The sequence below is a fragment of the Pristiophorus japonicus genome, chromosome 11, assembly GCF_044704955.1.
Source record: "Pristiophorus japonicus isolate sPriJap1 chromosome 11, sPriJap1.hap1, whole genome shotgun sequence".
Lineage (NCBI taxonomy): Eukaryota > Metazoa > Chordata > Chondrichthyes > Pristiophoridae > Pristiophorus > Pristiophorus japonicus.
Genome location: NC_091987.1, coordinates 107,322,120 through 107,344,699, shown reverse-complemented (window position 1 = coordinate 107,344,699; position 22,580 = coordinate 107,322,120). Strand labels below are relative to the sequence as shown.

Here is a 22,580-nt window from a genome sequence, read left to right as displayed (position 1 = left end):
TTATCCCCGGTATCCTGGGCCAATATTTATCCCTCAAGCAACATTACTAAAACAGATTATCTGGCTATTATCACATTGCTGTTTGTGGGACACGGAAATTGTCAGCCACGTTTCCTACATTACAACAGTGACTACACTTCAAAAAGTACTTCATTGACTGTGAAATGCTTTGGCACATCCCGAGGTCGTGAAAGGCGCTACATAAATGCAATTCTTTCTTTCTTTCTATGCAGGTCATGAGTGCAGACGCGGCGACATGTTCACATGCATTCGAGACAGCAGTGTAGCCGGCCAAAGTCAGTCTGGCATTTTTGCAATCATTCTCAGAAGATATGAGGTAAAATCACAACAAAATAATTCACACACGTCGCTGTGTCAGCAGGTAGGATCTATGCTGAGGCTTCACCGGCTGCAACACAAGCCATGGACTGCAGTAGATCTGATAAATTGCTTCACAAGTGAGGCTGCTCTGCAACTCACATTAATGAATGTGCGCGTCAGCTTTCAAAGTAGAGGTATTCATCAGACCTCATTGTTAGTCGCGACAATATTGCAATTCTAATGTTGGTAGCACGTTTTCAACTTCATCAAATTTCAAGTAAGGGATTGAATGTTGAGCGTGGGCTAGGAGCTAAGCTTTTCCCTCAGGAATTTAGGTATAAATCCAGTCGCGTCTAAAAGGATGAAAGTCTGTAAGGTTCTACGTGAAGGGGGGATTGAAACGTCTCAATCTAGCTCTTAATCAGGATAAGCCGACAGCAAAAAAAAATGCCCTTAATTCGATACGAATTGGCATTAGATGTTCAAACTCGCCAAGAATGGTGGCTGCATATAGTGACATCACTATTCCCAACAAGAATAGAGATGGTCGGGTAATGCACCCAGCAATCGCTACTATAAGTGACTTGGATTGATTTTATCCACATCATTTGTATGTACCCATCCCTCCACTCCCTGCTTTTGCTGGTGAAATCACCCAGTTTTTTTATTTGGAGATGTTGCTGTTGCTTCATTTATGAGTTCTGATTGCTGTAGTTCATAGGGACTCTTTTTAAATAGACTCTCTAGACTGAAATGAGCTTTCGACCACATATCCACAGCATAATTAAGACCGCCTATTTCCACCTACGTAACATCGCCCGTCTCTACCCTTGCCACAGCTCATCTGCTGCTGAAGCCCTCATCCACGCCTTTGTTACCTCCAGACTTGACTATTCCAATGCACTCCTAGAATGCACTCCCACATTCTACGTAAACTAGAGGTGATCCAAAATTCGGCTGCCTGTGTCCTAACTCGCACCAAGTCCCGCTCACCCATCACGCCTGTGCTCGCTGACCTACATTGGCTCCCCAGTTAAGAAACGCCTCGATTTCAAAATTCTTATCCTTGTTTTCAAATCCCTCCATGGCCTCGCCCCTCCCTATCTCTGTAATCTTCTCCAGCCCCACAACCCCACGAGATATCTGCGCTCCTCTAATTCTGCCCTTTTAAGCATACCTAATTATAATCACTATAATCACTATAATTATAATTGGTGGCCGTTGCCTAGGCCCTAAGCTCTGGAATTCCCTGCCTAAACCACTCCGCCTCTCTACCTCTCTTTCCTCCTTTAAGACGCTCCTTAAAACCTACCTCTTTGACCAAGGTGGAAGAGTTTAGGAAGGGAATTTCAGAGCTTAGGGCCTTGGCAGCTGAAGGCACGGCCGCCAATGGTGGAGTGATTAAAATCAAGGATATGCAAGAGGCCAGAATGGAGGAGTGTATATATCTTGGAGAGTTGTCGGGCTGGAGGAGGTTACAGGGATAGGGTAGGCCATGGAGGGATTAGCACACCTCTGGCACGCTGCATTCTCAGGAGCCTAGCTTTGCCCACAGAGGAGAGTCAGCCCCATGCTGGTTTAATTTGTTCTCTCTGACCAGTTTAGGCTCAAAAAAGCAAATGCCATTTTTAAAAATTGGCTTCCAGCAGTTGAGCCACTTGCTGTCGAACTTACTCTGTCTGCCAACGATATTCCTACTTCAGCCATAAAAATGTAATTATAACTTAATAAGCAATGGTACGTTTATTTATACTTGCAGGCCCTCAGGTCTGAAGCACTGTGCACCATGAATTACGTTTAGGAGCACAGTGACAGTGATGAAGGAAACGTGGGCACCAAGCCCATGGAAAGCAACAAGATGAACAGGCCTTTGGCTGGTGTTAATTCAGGGAGGAACTTTGGCCACACACTGGGAGAACACCCTGCTCTTCTTTGAATAGAGAAGCTATGCTATCTGAAGTTGGCTTCTGGTTTTACTTTTGTATTAAGGATTCCATTTTGTGGTTGAAAGCCAGCTTCTCCAGAAACAGTCAGTATTTGGAGAATATCAACCAGGCAGCCAAAATCTCCAAGATCCCTTTGCAAGGCTGATAATGGCTGTCATCATATCAGAGAGATTGGCTTCCTTATGCAGCTTTGGCCCTCTAATAGGTACATCTAGCTGTTTAACAACTGTATGTTTATCTTTCCTACCATCATCATCATAGACAGCCCCTCGTATCGAGGATGACTTGCTTCCACGCCAAAAAGGGATGAGTTCACAGGTGTTTCAATGAAGGACCTAATATTCCAGGTCCCGAACTACATCCTGAAGGGTGGAAGATGCCTGTGAGTAGATTTTTTTAATGTGTGGTGGCCGTTGCACACCAGCCATCACACGGGCTTGACAGAGCTAGGTCTTGGTCCAGTGGCAACGATTAACCAAAACGACTGGAGACCAGCTCTGCTGCACGGACCCAGTGCGCACACATATCGCAGTGTGAGCTGGCCAGTGCTGCCCCTGGGCCCTCGCCTCTTCTGGGCCAAGAACTCTCGCCTCTCCTGGGCTCCGATCACGTCGCTCCACGATCTCTCGCCACTCCTTTGCCCCGACCTCGCTGTTCCTGCTGTACCTGCCCACGTTCCAATCAGCGACCTGGACCTTGGTGACATCCTCTTCACAGCCATCGCCCTCCTGAACCGGCTCGTGCTGCACCTTGAAGTGGTATGCTCCACGCTGCTCCTTTGAAGGCCCCGACCTGCTGATGGTCCTCGCAGGTCGGGGCCGCCTCGCCGAATGCCAGGTTGGGCGCCACACTGCTCCTTTGAAGGCCCATTACAACAGTGACTACACTTCAAAAGTATTTCATTGGCTGTAAAATACTTTGGGACGTCTGATGGTCGTGAAAGGCACTACATAAGTGTAAGTACTTCTTTCTTTTTCTTAACTCTAGACTTGACTATTTGAACACACTCCTGGTTGGCTTACTACCTTCCACCCTCCATAAACTTGAGGTCATCCAAAACTTGGCTGCTCATGTCCTAACTCGCACCAAGTCCCGTTCATGCATCACCTCTGTGCTCGCTGACCTACATTGACTCCCGCTAAAGCAATGCTTCGATTTTAAAATTCTCATCCTTGTTTTCACATCCCTCCATGGCCTCGCCCCTCCCTTTCTCTGTAACTTCCTCCAGCCCTACAACCCTCCGAGATCTCTCCAATTCTGGCGTCTTGCGCATCCCTGATTTTAACCGCACCACTATTGGTGGCCGTGTCTTCAGCTGCCTTTGGCTCTAAGCTCTGGAATTCTCTCCCTAAATCTCTCCATCTCTCTACCAATGTTCTCTACATTTGTTTTTTCGGGCATGGTCCCTGGAAATTTGCAGGACCTCACCATTCATGTGCGGTCACACACCCGCTCACCTTAGGGGAAATATTGCTCTCTACCTCTCTTTCCTCCTTTAAGACGTTCCTTAAAATCTACCTCTTTGACCAAGCTTTTGGTCATCTGTCCTAATAGCTCCTTATATGGCTCGGTGTCAAATTTTGTTTGATAATTGCTCCTGTGAAGTGCCCCAGAGTGTTTTACTACGTTAAAGGCACTATATAAATGCAAGTTGTAGTAGTAGTAGGATCATGGACAGTGGAGGCCCAGATAAGTTAGAATTTTTTTTTCAAGGTTTCCTCCTGGGCCAGGAGGAGCAGGAGGGCTCCTTCACACCGTACTAAGCCGTCCCTGCTTCTCTCATGCCCCTTCATCCGCGATTGCATCGAGACCACCCCACCCCTCGCACCTCATCACTTACCTCACGCCATGCTGATAACGACCTCCTGCCGCTCAAAATCCTGCTCTTGCCTGCTGAACACCTCGTCATTCCCACTGGGCTCGGGCAGGAAGTTCGTAACCCGACATGGTAATGAGTTCTGAGCCATGGGTGCCTGTCCCAGTCCCGAACACCGCACTCACGCCTTGAGTTAAAATCAGGGCTTATGTCAGCGGAAATTGCGCAGCTTCAAGGGGGCACTACTGAAGTTTCATTCTGTGGCAAAAACGGGTCGCTGCGCACGGTGATGACGGGACGCAACCGGTTACCACCGCCGCAAAACCCCCCACGGAATTTAGTGAGAGTTGTTAGCGGCGCCCCACCCAGGCGAAACATCATTTGCGCCCCATTAGCGGCCCCCTGGGGGCTGACGGGAGTCACAAACGCCCCGAATTTCTCCCCACAATATCTTCCAAACTGTCTCAAGTTGTGAACAATCCCTCGCATTATTATTGTACATATCCATATATCATTACATACTGTTATTTTCCCAACAAACAGAGGAAATGAAAGGCTTGTGGCAACCAGAAGCTCCAGGCAGCCTGAAGCAGCCCTTGAATCTCCAGTCATATTCGGGCCTTTGCACTTTGGATCTTTACTGCTTGGCTGAACCTTTACACTCATAAAATCTTTCTAAGGTTGGAATGCAAGAGTGCTGTGCTTACCTCCAAGGTATCGCTGTTGCTTTTCCGAGACCATGTGTTTGTCGAGTTAGGTGAAGGAAAACCTAACAATGAAATAACACCATAAACAACTTAATATCAGTTGGTAGTACCTTATATTCAGAGGCAACTTTAATAAACAATATTTTTTTTACTACCTGGTTTAGTTGGAAAATATGATTCAACCATCATCGGCCATGACAGCAGTTGTATCGTCAATATAAATGTACAACGGCCTTTTATTTCCTATTTTATTTTTTTGAACCTGCTTCTTTCTTTAACGTGTTTCTATCCAACATTCTGCTGTACAGTTGAGAGAGCAGGAAGGCAAATCATGTCTGAACTTGTGTCAGTGTAATCTTTGAAAGCAGTGTGGGTGGAACCAGGTTCCAATAAAATTCAAAGTAATCATAGACGCGTAAAATGATACAGCAGAAGGAGGCCATTCAACCCATCATGACTGTGCCAGTTCTTTGAAAAAGCTATCCAATTAGTCACATTACCCTGCCTGATCCCCACAAGTTTCCTCTTCAAGTATATATCCAATTCCCTTTTGAAAGTTACGATTGAATTTGCTTCCACCACCCTTTCGGGCAATACAACAACTCCCTGCGTTTAAAGAATTCTCCTCATCTCACTTCCGGTTCTTTTGACAATTACCTTAAATCTGTGTCCTCTGGTTACCGACCCTTTTGCCACTAGGAACAGTTTCTCCTTATCTACTCTATCAAAACCCCTCATCATTTTCAGCACCTCAATTGAATCTTCCCTTAAATTTCTCTGCTGTAAGGAGAACAACCCCAGCTTCTCCAGTCTCTCCACGTAACTGAAGACCCTCATCGCTGGTACCATTCTGGTAAATCTCCTCTGCACCCTCTCCTAGGCCTTGACATCCTTCCTAAAGTGTGGTGCCCAGAATTGGACGCAATACTCTAGCTGGGGCCTAACCAGTGTTTTATAAAGGTTTAGCATAGCTTTCTTGCTTTTGTAATCATTTCTTTTATGATCGCTGTAAACCCGCGGCCTCTACCACCTAGAAGGACAAGGGCAGCAGGCGCATGGGAACACCATCAACTGCAAGTTCCCCTCCAAATTACACACCATCCTGACTTGGAAATATATTCCTTCATCGTGGGTCAAAGTCCTGGAACTCACTCTCTAACAGCACTGTGGGAGTACCTTCACCACACGGACTGCAGCGGTTCAAGGTGGCGGCTCACCACTATCTTCTCAAGGGCAATTGGGCACGGGCAATAAATGCTGCCCTGCCAGCGATGCCCACATCCCGGAACAAAAAAAAATGTTTTTTGTTCTTTCCATCAGCCATTTTCTACCTTGTTGATTCTCTGCCTCTCACCTGCCACTTACTAAATGAATAGCAGCATTACCCCACCATTAGGCTTGTGCTGCTGGATGCATATGGAGTGACATAATACAGTCTTAAACACTTCATCACTCACCTTCCAGTCTCCTCTCCTCCTGGGTGCGGAGGCAGTTAAACACATCTATCTAAATTGATGTATGCTGGCTATACCGAGTTAGGAGCAATGCAAAGTGCCCAAAACAACGCAGGAGATCGCAGGAGGACATAGACAGATGTACAGAGACAGAAGAGCATTGCAGCAGATCAGCCCCTACCTGGGGACATTTTGAACTCATCAACGCTTTCAGTGGACATGCCAAAGTTTTCCAGCCCAGAATTCCCCTGATCATCCACAGTCGCTTCAAGTGATTTCTTCGTTGACATTTTTCTTAGAGTGGCAAAAAGGGGTTAAAATTAATAAACAGGAGAGGTAGCAGTATAAAAACAGATTTTATAGTTATTATATTAACAATTACATCTATGTTTCTGAATTGGCTGGAAGTGAGTAACAAGACTGTTGTTTTGTCAATGGTGGAAGGGAGCAGGAGGCCCTGGATCAAAATTGCAGGTTGAGTGAGCATGACCCAGTGAGACGAAACACATCAGAAACGTTTCTACACACCACCACAGACAGGAATAAAGCACGGTCCCAATTCATCATTTATGCAATGATTTGATTACATAGGGGGAGAAATTTAGTTGGATATCGCCCCTTTACAGGGTCGCTAAAGGGTTTGCAGCCGTGAGCGTCGGCATTAGCACCGCTCGGCAAATTCAGTGTGCCGGTACCGACAGCGCTGAGGATCATCGCCCGGGAACGTCGCGCCGGTGTGCAACGCCTCCGGCATCGACACGGAAGCAACATTTGGTTTGCACTGAACCTGTAGCGCCCCCTAGTGACCTTGTCAGAGAAAGCTGGTGTGCAGAGCTGTCCCGGGGCGCTAAGGGAAGGAATGACTGCATGAGGTAAGTGTGATGGATATTTTTTTATTTTGCGATTTAACTTTATTTTGGGTGAGTGATGTATAGGGAATGTTTTTTGTGCTTTTTGTTCTGGTTTTCTTTTTGTAGGGAAGCCTCTCTAAGGGCACTACGAAGCCGGCTCTTTAACATGGGATATTCAGTTGCTCACCCGGCCCAGCGGCCTAAGAGTAGTGTGGAATGCTTCCCTTAGTGCTCCACTCCACTCTCAGGGCACTGAAACTGAATTTTGCTGTTCCCGTCGCTAAGAATGTTCCAGTGCTAAATTTAGCGACCGCCCGACATTAGCGTCGTAGGAACCCCCCAACCGAATTTCTAGTCCATGGACTTTACAGCACAGAAACAGGCCATGTGGCCCAACTGGTCTATGCCAGTGTTGTTGCTTCACACGAGCCTCCTCTCACCCTACTTTATGTCACCCTGTCAGTATATCCTTCTATTCCTTTCTCCCACATATGCTTATCCAGTTTCCCCTTAAATGCATCTGTGCTAATTGCCTCAACTCCTCCATGTGGTAGCAAGTTCCCCATTCTCACCACTCTCTGGGTAAAGAAGTTTCTCCTAAATTCAAAACCAGGGGCCATCTTATATTTATGGCCCCTGGTTTTGGGCTCGCCTGCAAGTGCACACACTTTCTCTACATCTCTCTTATCAAACCCCTTCATAATTTTTAAGATCTCTATTAGGTCACCCCTCATGCCTTCTCTATTCTATACTATTCTGAAAATTACCAGTTAATCAGCATTCCCCCAAAAATGCTAAGCGATCACATTCACCGGAACCACAAAAACAGCCGCCTCAGTTTATCATCACATCCAAAGGACATTGCTTCCGACAGGACTGCACTGCAGTGCCAGCCAACAGATCAGGTCAAAGCTCTGTAGTGCTGCCACTTCCAGTCGGGAATGGTGGTGGACAAATAAGCAACTATTGAGAGGAGGGGCCTCTGTTCTGTTGGTTTATCGGGTGGGCGGTAAAGATCCCATGGCGCTATTCAAAGGGGAGCAGAGAGATCTCTTGATTCCTCCCTCAGTTAATGCACCAGTAAAACATATCAGCTGACCATTCATCTCACTGCTATTTGTGGAACTTGGTTGGTGTCCCATTTTCTTACATGACAAAAGTCACTGCACTTCAAACATAGTTGATTGAGCAAATTGTCTTGGGATGATTAGGTTCTATTTAAACACAAGAATTTTAATGTTATTATTAGCATTTATATTCCGGGTGTTGTAGTGGAGATTGTACCACCTCAGATGACACGTGTACTGTTAAAAATGTGAGCATTTTTGTAGAAAAGTTCCTTTTATCCCCCAATATTCTCCCCTTCTTTTTCGATAGTGTTGACTTAGTATTGGGATTCAACTCCATAGGTGCTGGCTGCCATCCAGTAACTCGCACAAGTGGCTCATCTCCATTGGTCAGTCTACACAGATTAATTTTCAATGGGCTGATCAACCACAGAGTGCATCAAAGTTGAGCCTGAACCTGTTCTCACCTAACATTCACTTATGAGGCTGCACAGTGACTTGGACAGGTTAGGTGAGTGGGCAAATGCATGGCAGATGAAGTATAATGTGGATAAATGTGAGGTTGTCCACTTTGTTGGTAAAAACAGAGAGACAGACTATTATCTGAATGGTGACAGATTAGGAAAAGGGGAGGTGCAACGAGACCTGGGTGTCATGGTACATCAGTCATTGAAGGTTGGCATGCAGGTACAGCAGGCGGTTAAGAAAGCAAATGGCATGTTGGCCCTGGTAGCGAGGGGATTTGAGTACAGGGGCAGGGAGGTGTTGCTACAGTTGTACAGGGCCTTGGTGAGACCACACCTGGAGTATTGTGTATAGTTTTGGTCTCCTAACTTAAGGAAGGAAATTCTTGCTATTGAGGGAGTGCAGCGAAGGTTCACCAGACTGATTCCCGGGATGGCGAGACTGACATATCAATAAAGACTGGATCAACTGGGCTTGTATTCACTGGAGTTCAGAAGAATGAGAGGGGATCTCATAGAAACATTTAAAATTTTGATGGGTTTAGACAGGTTAGATGCAGGAAGAATGTTCCCAATGTTGGGGAAGTCCAGAACCAGGGGTCACAGTCTAAGGATAAGGGGTAAGCCATTTAGGACCGAGATGAGGAGAAACTTCTTCACCCTGTGGTGAACCTGTGGAATTCTCTACCACAGAAAGTTGTTGAGGCCAATTCACTAAATATATTCAAAAATGAGTTAGATGTAGTCCTTACTACTAGAGGGATCAAGGGGTATGGCGATAAAGCAGGAATGGGGTACTGAAGTTGCATGTTCAGCCATGAACTCATTGAATGGCGGTGCAGGCTCGAAGGGCCGAATGACCTACTCCTGCACCTATTTTCTATGTTTCTATGTATGCATTTTCCAACAGGAGTCACTGGGCAATGATGAGGAACAGGAACGTTGACTGATTTTTCTCCTCCCTAGCTTAAGGACATTGACACCAATTATCAATGGGTAGCACCCTTGCCTCTGAGTCAGAAGGTTGTGGGTTCAAGTCCCACTCCAGGGACTTGAGCAAATAAATCTAGGCTGACACTCCAGTGCAGTGCTGAGGGAGTGCTGCACTGTCGGAGGTGCCATCTTTCGGATGAGACGTTAAACCGAGGCGCCGTCTGCTCTCTCAGGTGGACGTAAAAGATCCCATGGCACTATTTTGAAGAAGAGCAGGGGAGCTATCCCCAATGTCTTGACTAATATTTATCCCTCAATCAAAATAAGAAACAGATTATCTGGTCATTATCACATTGCTGTTTGTGGGAGCTTGCTGTGCACAAATGGCTGCCACATTTCCCACACTAACACAGTGACTACACTTCAAAGTACTTCATTGGTTGTAAAGCGCTATGAGACGTCCGGTGGTCATGAAAGGCGCTATATAAATGTAAGTCTTTCTTTCTTTCTAGGTTGTCTACGGCCATCCTGGCTAAGATTGGCTAACTCAGCACAGAATCTCTAATGCCCCTGATCTGTACGGTTCAGCACCACACAGTCAGGTGGAGAAAACAATTTTACAGATTCTTTACCAATTTTTGAACCTTCGTACCATAAAAGAACATAATGTATGATTACTTACTTTAACTCGTTCTGATAATTAGACTCTAGGAGAAAAAGAAAGTTAAGTTTAAGATTGTTCATCATTGAATTAAAAATGAAGATATCTGTAAGGGGATAAAAAGTATATAAGGGTATGGAACGAAATCAGGTTAAAGGGCGTAGCTCGTGCTTATCTTTAAAAACTGCAGAACAGGCTTAAAAATGCAGAACAATACATTGCAATAGACTGAGGTCAGCTCCCCATGAGCTGGAGAGATAAGATGAAGATGCTGTGGAATAAACCATTCAGCAGCTTGTCTGATAAGGGTCAACGAATCAATGTAGCTCCGCTGATAAGCTGTAGGCAACCGGTGGTCGTAGAAAGCTTTGCACCAGGGTCGCATGCCTCGGAAAATGTATAACTGTGTGTAGAACCATTACTCGGGGAAGATCCTTTCTTAGGCGGCTAGGTCTGAGATGCTTCCCCTGCATATGCTTGAATAAAGATCGTAAAAGTGAATCCAAGGTTTCGTCAGTTTGATTCCGTGGTCGTTATAAGGACAGGTATCGATTTCTTATTTCAGGGAATCCACCTTGAAGAAGCAAAGCCTTCTTTTTACCCCAAAATATCCTTTTATTTTGATGGTAACAACCCAATTTCTCAGTTATATTGTTATTTTGTCATGTAGGAATTTCTTTCTAATCAACAGTGATATCTTAGCTGAGTCTTTGTACGTGAATACATGTGTAATGGCTGGGGGCGGGGTGGGGGCAGGTGGAGGGAGAGAGGAGAGGGCAGAGTCAACACCTTTTTGATTAATATCTAGGTGAAGGACGAAAGCTAACAATACAAGAGTCGAGCAAAGTTGAAGGGATGTGGTAACTTATGACATAATGGTTAGATGATCCCAAGTTTGGGCTTAATAATCTATAGACTGTACAGGCAATGGGCCACTGAGGGAAGGAAGGAATTCAGACTTCTTGGAAAAGAATGGGCTAGACTTTCCACTAGGTGGCTAAGGCCCCAAAAAATGGGCCTTGTTCCAGCGATGTGGGGTGTCACGGCCTTGCTGATTGCCGGCACAAGGCCCATTTTTTTGGCAATTTTCCACTTGGCCTTACTCTGGTGATGTCAAATGGGTGATGTGATTTTTCAGCGATCTCACGATCGCCCACTGAAAACGGAAGTAAAAAAAAAGCTTCCCTAGCAACGCTATTCTGCGCATGTGTGGGATTTTTATTTGGTTGAGTTTCTTTGCCGCATTTTGAGAGGTCAGGGATCATCACATATGCTCAGGAGGCACTGGAAGGGTCAGAGAGAGAGAGAATGGAAACAGAGCGAGTGAAGGAAGGCAGCGAGGCAGAGATTTGTTGGGCTGGTTGGATTGTATTGAGACTAAAAATAGTTCTTTTGAGTTATAAAAATGTATATTCTTTTACTTCTCAGTGGTTAAGTGGAGTGAAAGTTCTGAAATTATTTGTAAAATATAATATTAAATTATATATATCTAAACTTTAAAATGGAGTGTGAAACGGAGAGAAAAAGGGCAAAACCATTCAGCGAGGAGGCCAACAAGGCTCTTGTTAATATTGTATAGGGCAGGTGGGACAATTGGACATGGGGTGGGCATGGGAAACCTCCACCCCGTGTGTACCGCAAAATCTGGCAGGAGATTGCCGATGTCGTGATATCGGCATCAAATGAGATAAGGACACCTGATCAGTGGCGGAAAAGGTGGAACAGCTTATTGGCAGCAGCCAGAGTAACTTGCATGTTATATTTTAAATGTTATATCTGTAATATTTTAATGATGCATGCACATTTTAATTGGAAGCTTGGATTTCATTTCTTTATTGTATTAATTAATTAATTAAATTATGAATTAATTTATGCATTGTAACAGTAAGTTGCATTTTATATTTATGAAATATTGTTCATATGCAATGCAATGCAAATTTCTAATCAAACATTGCATCTCTGGCATTGACTTTAAGTCTGTCATTCTTAAATGTTTATTACCAAGTCCATTAGCTTATGCCATGCCACGTTCTCTTCTCATTTGCAGAAGAAGATATCTATCAATCGTGCCTAGCAGAGGAGCTGCTCAGATGCAGCCGCTGTTGGAATATGAGGAGCTTGCGGTTGCTTTAGTGGGACATGACACCGTTCGGTCACAACCCGTGGTCTCATGAGTAATGGGAACTGTGCAATGTGTCAAACATTATTAAAGACATTTTAAAAATCTATCTTAGTTACGCAGATAATGTCCTGTAATTATAATGCAATATGCAATATACTTTTGACGTACGGATCAGTGAGGTGAACAATCGTCTACCTCAGAGGGGCAGACGGAGTGCTTGATATCCCTGTGCAGGGAGACGGTCGCGATCGGTCGCGACCTTATCCAGGGGCTCGAGGGTTTCTCCACAAACTGGAGCCAGTTCTCCACGAACTAGAGCCAGTTCCCAACAACCTGGAGTCAGTTCAGCACGAACTTCTCCATCCGGTCTTCCGTGCAAACCCAATTAGCACGGAAGATGTTGGAGGCCATATGCGAACAGACCGGCGCAACCAATGCTCTTCGGCATGTATTGCTGGCTGGACACGGCGCTTCACCCCAAGGTGTTGTGTCAGCTCACAGCGAGACCTCGAGCACGCAAGCGAGTACGGAGCACACCGTTCCTCCTGACTCAGAAATGTAGCCTCAGGCTTCTACTTCCACTTCTTCACCTCCATCACGGCAGGAAGTCTTGCCGTCCCATGCTGTACAACGTGTTCGTATCGGTCTGCGTAGACAAAAACGGGCGGGTGGCGTAAGAACAAGGGGTGGGACAGGACCTGGAGGGAAATGTGGCTGCAGATAGGGAAGGGGGTGTGTCTTTCATTGTTAAATTGTGTTTTGTTGTTTGAAAATTGTTAATGTTTTGTTCAAGGTTGATTGGCGTTTGAGGGAAGGGTGAGTTGGGGGAGGGGAGGATGTTGTTAACTAATTTTTTAAAATTCATTCGTTGTGTTAATAAAAAAAAAATTATTTAGTTCAACAATTGTTGTGCCTTCTCTCTTAGTTACATTAGTTACATTAAGGATAACATTTTCATATAACAAATTTACAGTTGTTCATCCTTATTTGTTCAGTCTTTTATTATAGCCGTACTTTACTTAAACAAAACATTAATGCAGATGCCAGATCAGTGCGCAAGGCAAAAATGAAACTTCACACAAATGAAATTTTTGACTAACCCCAACTGTAAATGAATATTTGAATATCCACAATGATAGTTCATGCAAAGCGTTCATTAATGAGCTGCTGACGCAACAGATTATCAGCCGTGTAACTGCCACTGGCTACTGGTCTTCGGGAGGGGGCTGGTGGTACCGGTGCTAGATCGCCAGGCTGACTACGCTCCCCTAGGTCCTCGCCTGCGTCCTCTTGCAACTCTTCCTCCTCTTCATCCTCGCTGGCTGGCTCTTCTGTCTCCCCTCCTTCTGGAGGTGGACCTGCAGCCCGATCTGGCATTACTTGTCCTCTCCTTATAGCTAGCTTATGCAGCATGCAACACACCACAATAAACTCAGCGACCTGGTCAGGGTGGTACTGGAGGCTGCATCCAGAATGATCCAGGCATCCGAAGCTCTGCTTTAGGACTCCAATTGTCTTTTCAACGATGTTGCGTGTCGCTATGTGACTTTCATTTTAACATTTCTCTGCTTCAATGATGGGATTACGCAGAAGGGTCATAAGCCAACTGTCAAGGCCATATCCTTTATCCCCCAGCATCCAACCGTGACCTTCTGGCTGATTGACAAACAGATCAGGGGTAGCACTTTCACGTAGGATGTGCGCATCATGGATGCTGCCAGGAAATGTAGTATTTACTGTCATGATTATTTGGTTGTGGTCGACAAATAGCTGCACATTTAGGGAGTGGAACCCCTTTCTGTTATGAAATACCTCCGCGTTCTTTAAGGGGGCTTTCGGGGCAATATTTGTGCAGTCTATTGCTCCCTGTACCTTGGGGAAGTGTGATATCCTGTAGAAACCCAAAGCCCTCTCGGTCTGTGCCTCCCTGGTCATTGGGAAGTTTATGAAATCCATCCTGTGAGCGTAAAGGGCTTCACTCACCTGTCGAGTGCAGCAGTGTGCGGCATGCTGAGAGATATGGCAGATGTCGCCAGCTGAAGCCTGAAAAGATCCCGATGCGTAGAAGACTAGTGCAGCAATAACTTTCACCTCAACGGACAGTGCGGTTCTGATGGTGCTGGAAGGCTGCAGATCTTCCTTGACGAGTTGGCATATCTCATCGATAACCTCCTTCCGGAATCGCAGCCTCCTAAGACAAGCGTTTTCAGACAAGTTCAAGTAAGATTGCTTTTCCAAATACCTTTGTTGGTTGTACGGTCACCTCTTCTGTCTTCGTCTCCGTCTACGCATTACTCTGCCACCTCTTCGATTGACCCTTTCAGTAACCAGCGTGTGAGCAGTTATAAGCAATGGCAGGGAAAGCATAGGCCCCATCACTATCAATAATTACTTTCACTCAATTAAACTAATCTCTCTACTCTCTAATCACTGTACTCGCTACACTGTATACCAGTCAGTCTAATAGGCCCCAACAATATCAGTAATTAATTTCACGATCTATAAAAACTTTTCACCAAAAAAATGCCTATACAATACCTAATATCAATATATATACCCTAATATAATATTCTGAGTTGATCTATCTATAAACAACTCTCTAAATAACTCACAACTATTTAGCAACTTCTTTTCTGTTACCTCCACCCTTCCTCCAATCTTCAAAATGGCGTCTGTAGTGCCCATTTCCTTCTGTTAAGCAATCTTTTTGGCCTTGCATCAGCCCAGCGAAGTGCAGGCTAGGTGCCGAAACTTGGGGTGGGCCTTGTGTGGGCGATCAGTTCGGTGATCATTTCGGTGAAGTGAGCCGAAACTTGGGCACCTGTTTTTCCAGCGATATTTTGGGCCATTTTTCCTCAAAATGGGCGATAGAGGTCCATTTTGGATGATAGATAGGCCTTAGATGGGCGATGTGAAGTGGAAAGTCTAGCCCAATGTGTTCAAGTAGGATACAGTGCGATGACTTTTAAAAGAAAAAGTAGTGCCTTTAAGTGAGGCTCTCAGGGCATGTAATGGGTCCAATGTGCTAACTGGCATTAGCTCAAGCCCTTTTGGTCCATCTTGGATGCACACCTGACAACCAGTTTATGTCTTCCTTGACAAACTTGAGCACGAACCATGCAGTTATCTAGAACCAGGGAGCACTGACTTAAGCTCCGAAGGTGGTAAAGAGACAGTCTTGATTTAACTACTTTACACGGAGGGCGATGAACATATGGAACATGATGCCCGCAAAAGGAAAGTATAGCGTTAGCAGATTCAGGAGGGAGCTGGGTAGCTACTTAGCAGAGAACAATTGAGGAGCGCTTTTCAGATGGACCACAATGGCCTAATCTAGGCCTATGCCTTCCTATGTCTCTATCTCTGTTGATATTATCAAAATTTAATTTCTTAATGGTCAAGATTTTAATACAGTGAGTAAAAAAAATATCTCCACCCCACTCGAACAGGATAACCGTCAAAAGCACAGATAAAATCTATCAGGTGGTGACACAGATCCCAGTATTACCTGGAATTAGACCCCAGGGTAAAGCAACATAGTCAGCTGTGGCTCAGTGGGTAGCACACTCGCCTCTGAGTCAGAAGGTCACGGGGAGCAGCATCGTCGAGTTGGGAGGTGGAGCGGGAGATTGCTGAGGCCTACAAGAGGCCCATCAGTCCGAGGAGCAGCAGCGTCATGTTGGGAGGCGGAGCGGGAGATCGCTGAGGCCTACAAGAGGCCAGTCAGTCTGGGGAGCAGCAGCGTCGAGTCGGGAGGTGGAGCGGGAGATCGTTGAGGCCTACAAGAGGCCAGTCAGTCCGAGGAGCAGCAGCGTCGAGTCGGGAGGTGGAGCAGGAGATCATTGAGGCCAGCTGGTGCAGCTGCAGCAGGGAGAGAAGGCAAAAAAGAAGTAGAAAGAAATCGAAAGGTGACATCACAGCCAAGAGGGTAAGTGATTGGCTGGTGATTGGTGAGTAGTTTTTCTTTTTCTTTTCTATATCAGTAAGTCACATTTAGCATTGTTGTTGCCAATTTAAGTTTATCTAAGGGTTAAGTAATGACAGGACAGCTCAGACACGTGTTATGCTCCTCCTGTACTATGTGGGAAGTCAGGGACGCTTTCGGTGTTCCTGACGACTACGTGTACGGGAAGTGTATCCGGCTGCAGCAACTGACAGACTGCATTGTGGCACTGGAGCTGTGGGTGGATTCACTCTGGAGCATGCACGATGCTGAGAATGACGTGAATAGCAAGTTTAGTGAGTTGGTCTTACTGCAGGACAAGGGTACACAGCCAGATAGGCGATGTGCGGCTAACAGGAAGAGCAGTGCAAGGAAGGTAGTGCAGGGGTCCCCTGCGGTCATCTCCCTGCAAAACAGTTACACTGCTTTGGGTACTGTTGAGAAGGATGACTCACCAGGGGAGGGCAGCAGCAGCCAAGTTCATGGCACCGTGGGTGGCTCTGCTGCACAGAAGGGCAGGAAAAAGAGTGGGAGAGCTACAGTGATAGGGGATTCAATTGTAAGAGGAATAGATAGACGTTTCTGCGGCCGCAACCGTGACTCCAGGATGGTATGTTGCCTCCTTGGTGCAAAGGTCAAGGATGGCTCGGAGCAGGTGCAGGGCATTCTGAAAAGGGAGGGTGAACAGCCAGTTGTCGTGGTGCATATAGGTACCAACACTATAGGTAAAAAACGGGATGAGGTCCTACAAGACGAATTTAGGGAGCTAGGAGCTAAGTTTAAAAAGTAGGACCTCAAAAGTAGTAATCTCAGGATTGCTACCAGTGCCGCATGCTAGTCAAAGTAGGAACTGCAGGATAGCTCAGATGAATACATGGCTAGAGGAGTGGTGCACAAGGGAGTGATTCAATTCCTGGGACATTGGAACCGGTTCTGGGGGAGATGGAACCAGTACAAACCGGACGGTCTGCACCTGGGCAGAACCGGAACCCTAGGGGGAGTGTTTGCTAGTGCTGTTGGGGAGGAGTTAAACTAATATGGCAGGGGGATGGGAACCTATGCAGGGAGACAGAGGGAAGTAGAATGGGGGCAAAAGCAAAAGATAGAAAGAAGATAAGTAAAAGTGGAGGACAGAGAAACCTAAGGCAAAAAGCAAAAAGGGCCACATTACGCCAAAATTCTAAAGGGGCAAAGTGTGTTAGAAAGATAAGCCTGAAGGCTCTGTGCCTCAATGCGAGGAGTATTCAGAATAAGGTGGACGAATTAACTGCGCAGATAGCAGTTAACGGGTAAGATGTAATTGGCATCACGGAGACATGGGTCCAGGGTGACCAAGGCTGGGAACTCAACATCCAGGGGTATTCAACATTTAGGAAGGATAGACAGAAAGGAAAAGGAGGTGGGGTAACATTGCTGGTTAAAGAGGAAATTAATGCAATAGTAAGAAAGGACATTAGCTTGGAAGATGTGGAATCTGTATGGGTGGCGCTGTGGAATACCAAGGGGCAGAAAACGCTAGTGGAAGTTGTATACAGACCACCAAACAGTAGTAGTAAGGTTGGGAACAGCATCAAACAAGAAATTAAGGATGCATGCAATAAAGGTACAGCAGTTATTATGGGTGACTTTAATCTACATATAGATTGGGCTAACCAAACTGGTAGCAATGCGGTGGAGGAGGATTTCCTGGAGTGTATTAGGGATGGTTTTCTAGACCAATATGTCGAGGAACCAACCAGGGAGCTGGCCATCCTAGATTGGGTGATGTGTAATGAGAAAGGACTAATTAGCAATCTTGTTGTGCGAGACCCCTTGGGGAAGAGTGACCATAACATGGTAGAATTCTTTATTAGGATGGAGAGTGACACAGTTAATTCAGAAACTATGGTCCTGAACTCAAGGAAAGGTAACTTCAATGATTTGAGGCATGAATTGGCTAGAGTAGACTGGCAAATGATACTTAAAGGGTTGACGGTGGATAGGGAATGGCAAACATTTAAAGAGCACATGGATGAACTTCAGCAATTGTATATCCCTGTCTGGAGTAAAAATAAAATGGGGAAGATAGCTTAACCGTGGCTAACAAGGGAAATTAAGGATAGTGTTAAATCCAAGGAACAGGCATATAAATTGGCCAGAAAAAGCAGCAAACCTGAAGACTGGAAGAAGCTTAGAATTCAGCAGAGGAGGACAATGGGTTTAATTAAGAGGGGGAAAATAGAGTACAAGAAGAAGCTTGCCGGGAACATAAAAACTGACTGCAAAAGCTTCTATAGATATGTGAAGAGAAAAATATTAGTGAAGACAAACATAAGCCCCTTGCAGTCGGATTCAGGTGAATTTATAATAGGGAACAAAGAAATGGCAGACCAATTGAACAAATACTTTGGTTCTGTCCTCACGAAGGAAGACACAAATAACCTTCCGAAAGTACTAGGGGCCCGAGGGTTTAGTGAAAAGGAGGAACTGAAGGATATCCTTATTAGGTGGGAAATTGTGTTCGAGAAATTGATGGGATTGAAGGCTGATAAATCCCTGGGGCCTGATAGTCTGCATCCCAGAGTACTTAAGGAAGCGGCCCGAGAAATAGTGGATGCATTGGTGATCATTTTCCAACAGTCTATCGACTCGGGATCAGTTCCTATGTACTAGAGGGTAGCTAATGTAACACCACTTTTTTAAAAAGGAGGGAGAGAGAAGACGGGCGATTATCGACCGGTTAGCCTGACATCAGTCGTGGGGAAAATGTTGGAATCAATTATTAAGGATGAAATAGCAGCACATTTAGAAAGCAGTGACAGGATTGGTCGAAGTCAGCATGGATTTATGAAGGGAAAATCATGCTTGACAAATCTTCTGGAATTTTTTGAGGATGTAACCAGTAGAGTGGACAAGGGAGAATCAGTGGATGTGGTGTATTTGGACTTTCAAAAGGCTTTTGACAAGGTCCCACACAAGAGATTGGTGTGCAAAATCAAAGCACATGGTATTGGGGGCAATATACTGACGTGGATAGAGAACTGGTTGGCAGACAGGAAGCAGAGAGTCGGGATAAACGGGTCCTTTTCAGAATGGCAGGCAGTGACCAGTGGAGTACTGCAGGGCTCAGTGCTGGGACCCCAGCTCTTTACAATATACATCAATGATTGGATGAAGGAATTGAGCGTAAAATCTCCAAGTTTGCAGATGACACCAAACTGGGTGGTGGTGTGAGCGGTGAGAGGGACGCTAAAAGGCTGCAGGGTGACTTAGACAGTTTAGGTGAGTGGGCAAATGCATGGCAGATGCAGTATAATGTAGATAAATGTGAGGTTTTCCACTTTGGGGGCAAAAACACGAAGACAGAATATTATCTGAATGGTGGCAGATTAGGAAAAGAAGAGGTGCAACGAGACCTGGGTGTCATGGTTCATCTGTCATTGAAAGTTGGCATACAGGTGCAGCAGGCGATAAAGAAGGCAAATGGTATGTTGGCCTTCATAGCTAGGGGATTTGAGTATAGGAGCATGGAGGTCTTACTGCAGTTGTACAGGGCCTTGGTGAGGTCTCACCTGGAATATTGTGTTCAATTTTGGTCTCCTAATCTGAGGAAGGAAGTTCTTGCTATTGAGGGAGTGCAGCGAAGGTTCACCAGACTGATTCCAGGGATGGCTGGACTGACATATGAGGAGAGACTGGATCAACTGGGCCTTTATACACTGGAGTTTAGAAGGTTGAGAGGGGACCACATAGAATCATACAAGATTCTGACTGGACGGGACAGGTTAGATCCAGGTACATTGTTCCCGATGTTGGGGAAGTCCAGAACCAGGGGACACAGTCTTAGGATAAGGGGTAGACCATTTAGGACTGAGATGAGGAGAAACTTCTTCACATAGAGAGTTGTTAACCTGTGGAATTCCCTGCCGCAGAGAGTTATTGATGCCAGTTCATTGGATATAGTCAAGAGGGAGTTAGTTATGGCCCTTACGGCTAAAGGGATCAAGGGGTACGGAGAGAAAGCAGGAAAGGTGTACTGAGGGAATAATCAGCCATGATCTTATCGAATGGTGGTGCAGGCTCGAAGGGCCGAATGGCCTACTGCTGCACCTATTTTCTATGTTTCTATGTTTCTATGGTTCTTTCTCCACTCCAGGGTCTTGAATGCAAAAAATCTAGGCTGACACTCCAGTGCAGTAGTGAGGGAATGCTGCACTGTCGGAGGTGCCGTCTTTCAATTGAGACATTAAACCGAAGTCCTGTCTGCTGTCTAAAGTGAATGTAAAAGATCCTATGGCAGTATTTCAAAGAAGAGCAGGGGAGTTGTCTCCTGGCCAATATTTATCCATCAAGCAAAAAAAACAGATTATCTGGTCATTATCATAGTGCTGCTTGTGGGAGCTTGCTTGTGTGCAAATTGGCTGCTGCGTTTCCCATATTACAACAGTAACTGCACTACTTCTTTGGCTGGAAACACTTTGAGACATCTGGTGGTCGTGAAAGGCGCTATAGAAATTCAAGTCTTTCTTTCTTTAAAGCTAACTAAATACTCCAATCCACTATGCACATTATACCACGTATATTGAGTATTATGAATTTAATGTAATATGTTGCAACCAAAGAATGATCGCAATAAAAACATAGAAATTAAAATTGTAAATTAATAAGTTCATCAGCTTTTAAAGGATTAATAGAAAAATGTCACTGACTGGAGTGCTTGGTTCGTTTAATGCAGAACGCGATCACCAAGATGAGTATTATAAGCAGGATAACCACCGCGATTGGCACCACGATAGCAATAATTAACCAGGTCTGTTCCTGACTGGCTGCAAAATAAAACACGGCAAGGAATTAGTCAATCACTGATAACCCCGAGGGCACAACCTTTCCCGATAATGTGCAATATACAGAGGGCAACAGATAAAGGGCAAATGGCTACAAGACTGAGATTCAAGGCAATGTCACAAAGCGTGAGAGTGAAGTTCAAGTGAAACTCTAATTCTCTCCCTATCTCACCTGAAAGCATTGACGTTAGCTGGGGTACGGTTCCACAGGCACTGGTTTCCCTCCAGTATCTTACCCTAGTGTGTACTTCTCAAGATTCACTGCAGCACCTTGCTAAGGCCTCTTCGACTGCACCTCCACTACCGGGAAGGACAAGGGCAACAGGCGCATGGAAACACCAAAATCTCCAAGTTCCCCTCCAAGTCACACAACATCCTGACTTGGAAATATATCGCTGTTCCTTCAGCATCGCTGGGTCAAAATCCTGGAACACTCTCCCCAACAGTACCTTCACCACACAGTCTGCAGCGGTTCAAGATAGCGGCTCACCACCACTTTCTCAAAGGCAATTAGGGATGGGCAATAAATGCTGGCCTTGCCAACGACACCCACATCCCATGAACGAATATTATAAACATGTGAGCCTGTTTGATTGAGGCTGTAATGACCGAGTCTGACCCCATTGTCATCCAATGTCTACAATCCGTGCACTTGACAACAGTTAGAACATAAGAACATAAGAAATAGGAGCAGGAGTAGGCCATTTGACCCCTCAAGCCTGCTCCGCCATTCAATAAGATCATGGCTGATCTGCTCTAAGCCTCAGCTCCACTTCCCTGCCCGCTCCCCATAACCCTTTAACTCCCTTATCGTTCAAAAATCTGTCTATCTCCGCCTTAAATATATTCAATGGCCCAGCCTCCACAGCTCCTGGGGTAGAGAGTTCCAATGATTCACGATCCTCTGAGAGAAGAAATTCCTCCACATTTCCATTTTAAATGGGTGACCCCTTATTCTGAAACTATGCCCCCTAGTCCTAGATTCCCCCATGCGGAGAAACAATCCTCTTTGCATCTACCCTGCCAGCCCCCTCAGATTCTTAGAAGTGTAGAATCTTAAAAATTTATAGCAATTAAGATGACCTGACTGGTTTTCCCCTCCCTGCCATCAGGAGATTGAAGTCAATTGTGGCATCTCCATCAGCGCCCATCTGAGATCAGTTCACTCAGCGCAGACAACCAAATGGAACCTTGGACTTTCTTGGCCTGGCAGTGACTTATCCACTGAGCTATTGGAAGAGCTCTGCTTCTGCAGATTATTTGACAATTAATCCAGTTGATTAATAATAAGGAATAAAGACCACCAGAAAATCTTTTGCCCTTCACATTTCCCACAGTACAATAGTGATTACACTGCAAAAGTACTTCATTGGCTGGAAAGCGTTTTGGGACGTCTTGAGGTGGTGAAAGGTGCTATATAAATACAAGGCACAAGTCAGGAGTGTGATGGAATACTCTCCACTTGCCTGGAT

The 22,580-nt window shown here is 45.4% G+C and overlaps 1 protein-coding gene across 1 annotated transcript in view; it reads right to left on the bottom strand.

Annotated features, from left to right (window-relative positions):
• Positions 1-358: 358 nt before the first annotated feature.
• LOC139275562 (immunoglobulin superfamily member 5-like) overlaps positions 359-22,580 on the bottom strand; it is a 54,314-nt gene continuing 32,092 nt past the window's right edge. Inside the window, exons 4-8 of the mRNA XM_070892732.1 lie at positions 20,974-21,090; positions 10,242-10,266; positions 6,426-6,538; positions 4,791-4,852; positions 359-469 (exon numbers count right to left, since the gene is read on the bottom strand). Coding sequence (XP_070748833.1) covers positions 359-469; positions 4,791-4,852; positions 6,426-6,538; positions 10,242-10,266; positions 20,974-21,090 — 428 coding nt within the window. The remainder of the gene's footprint in view (positions 470-4,790; positions 4,853-6,425; positions 6,539-10,241; positions 10,267-20,973; positions 21,091-22,580) is intronic.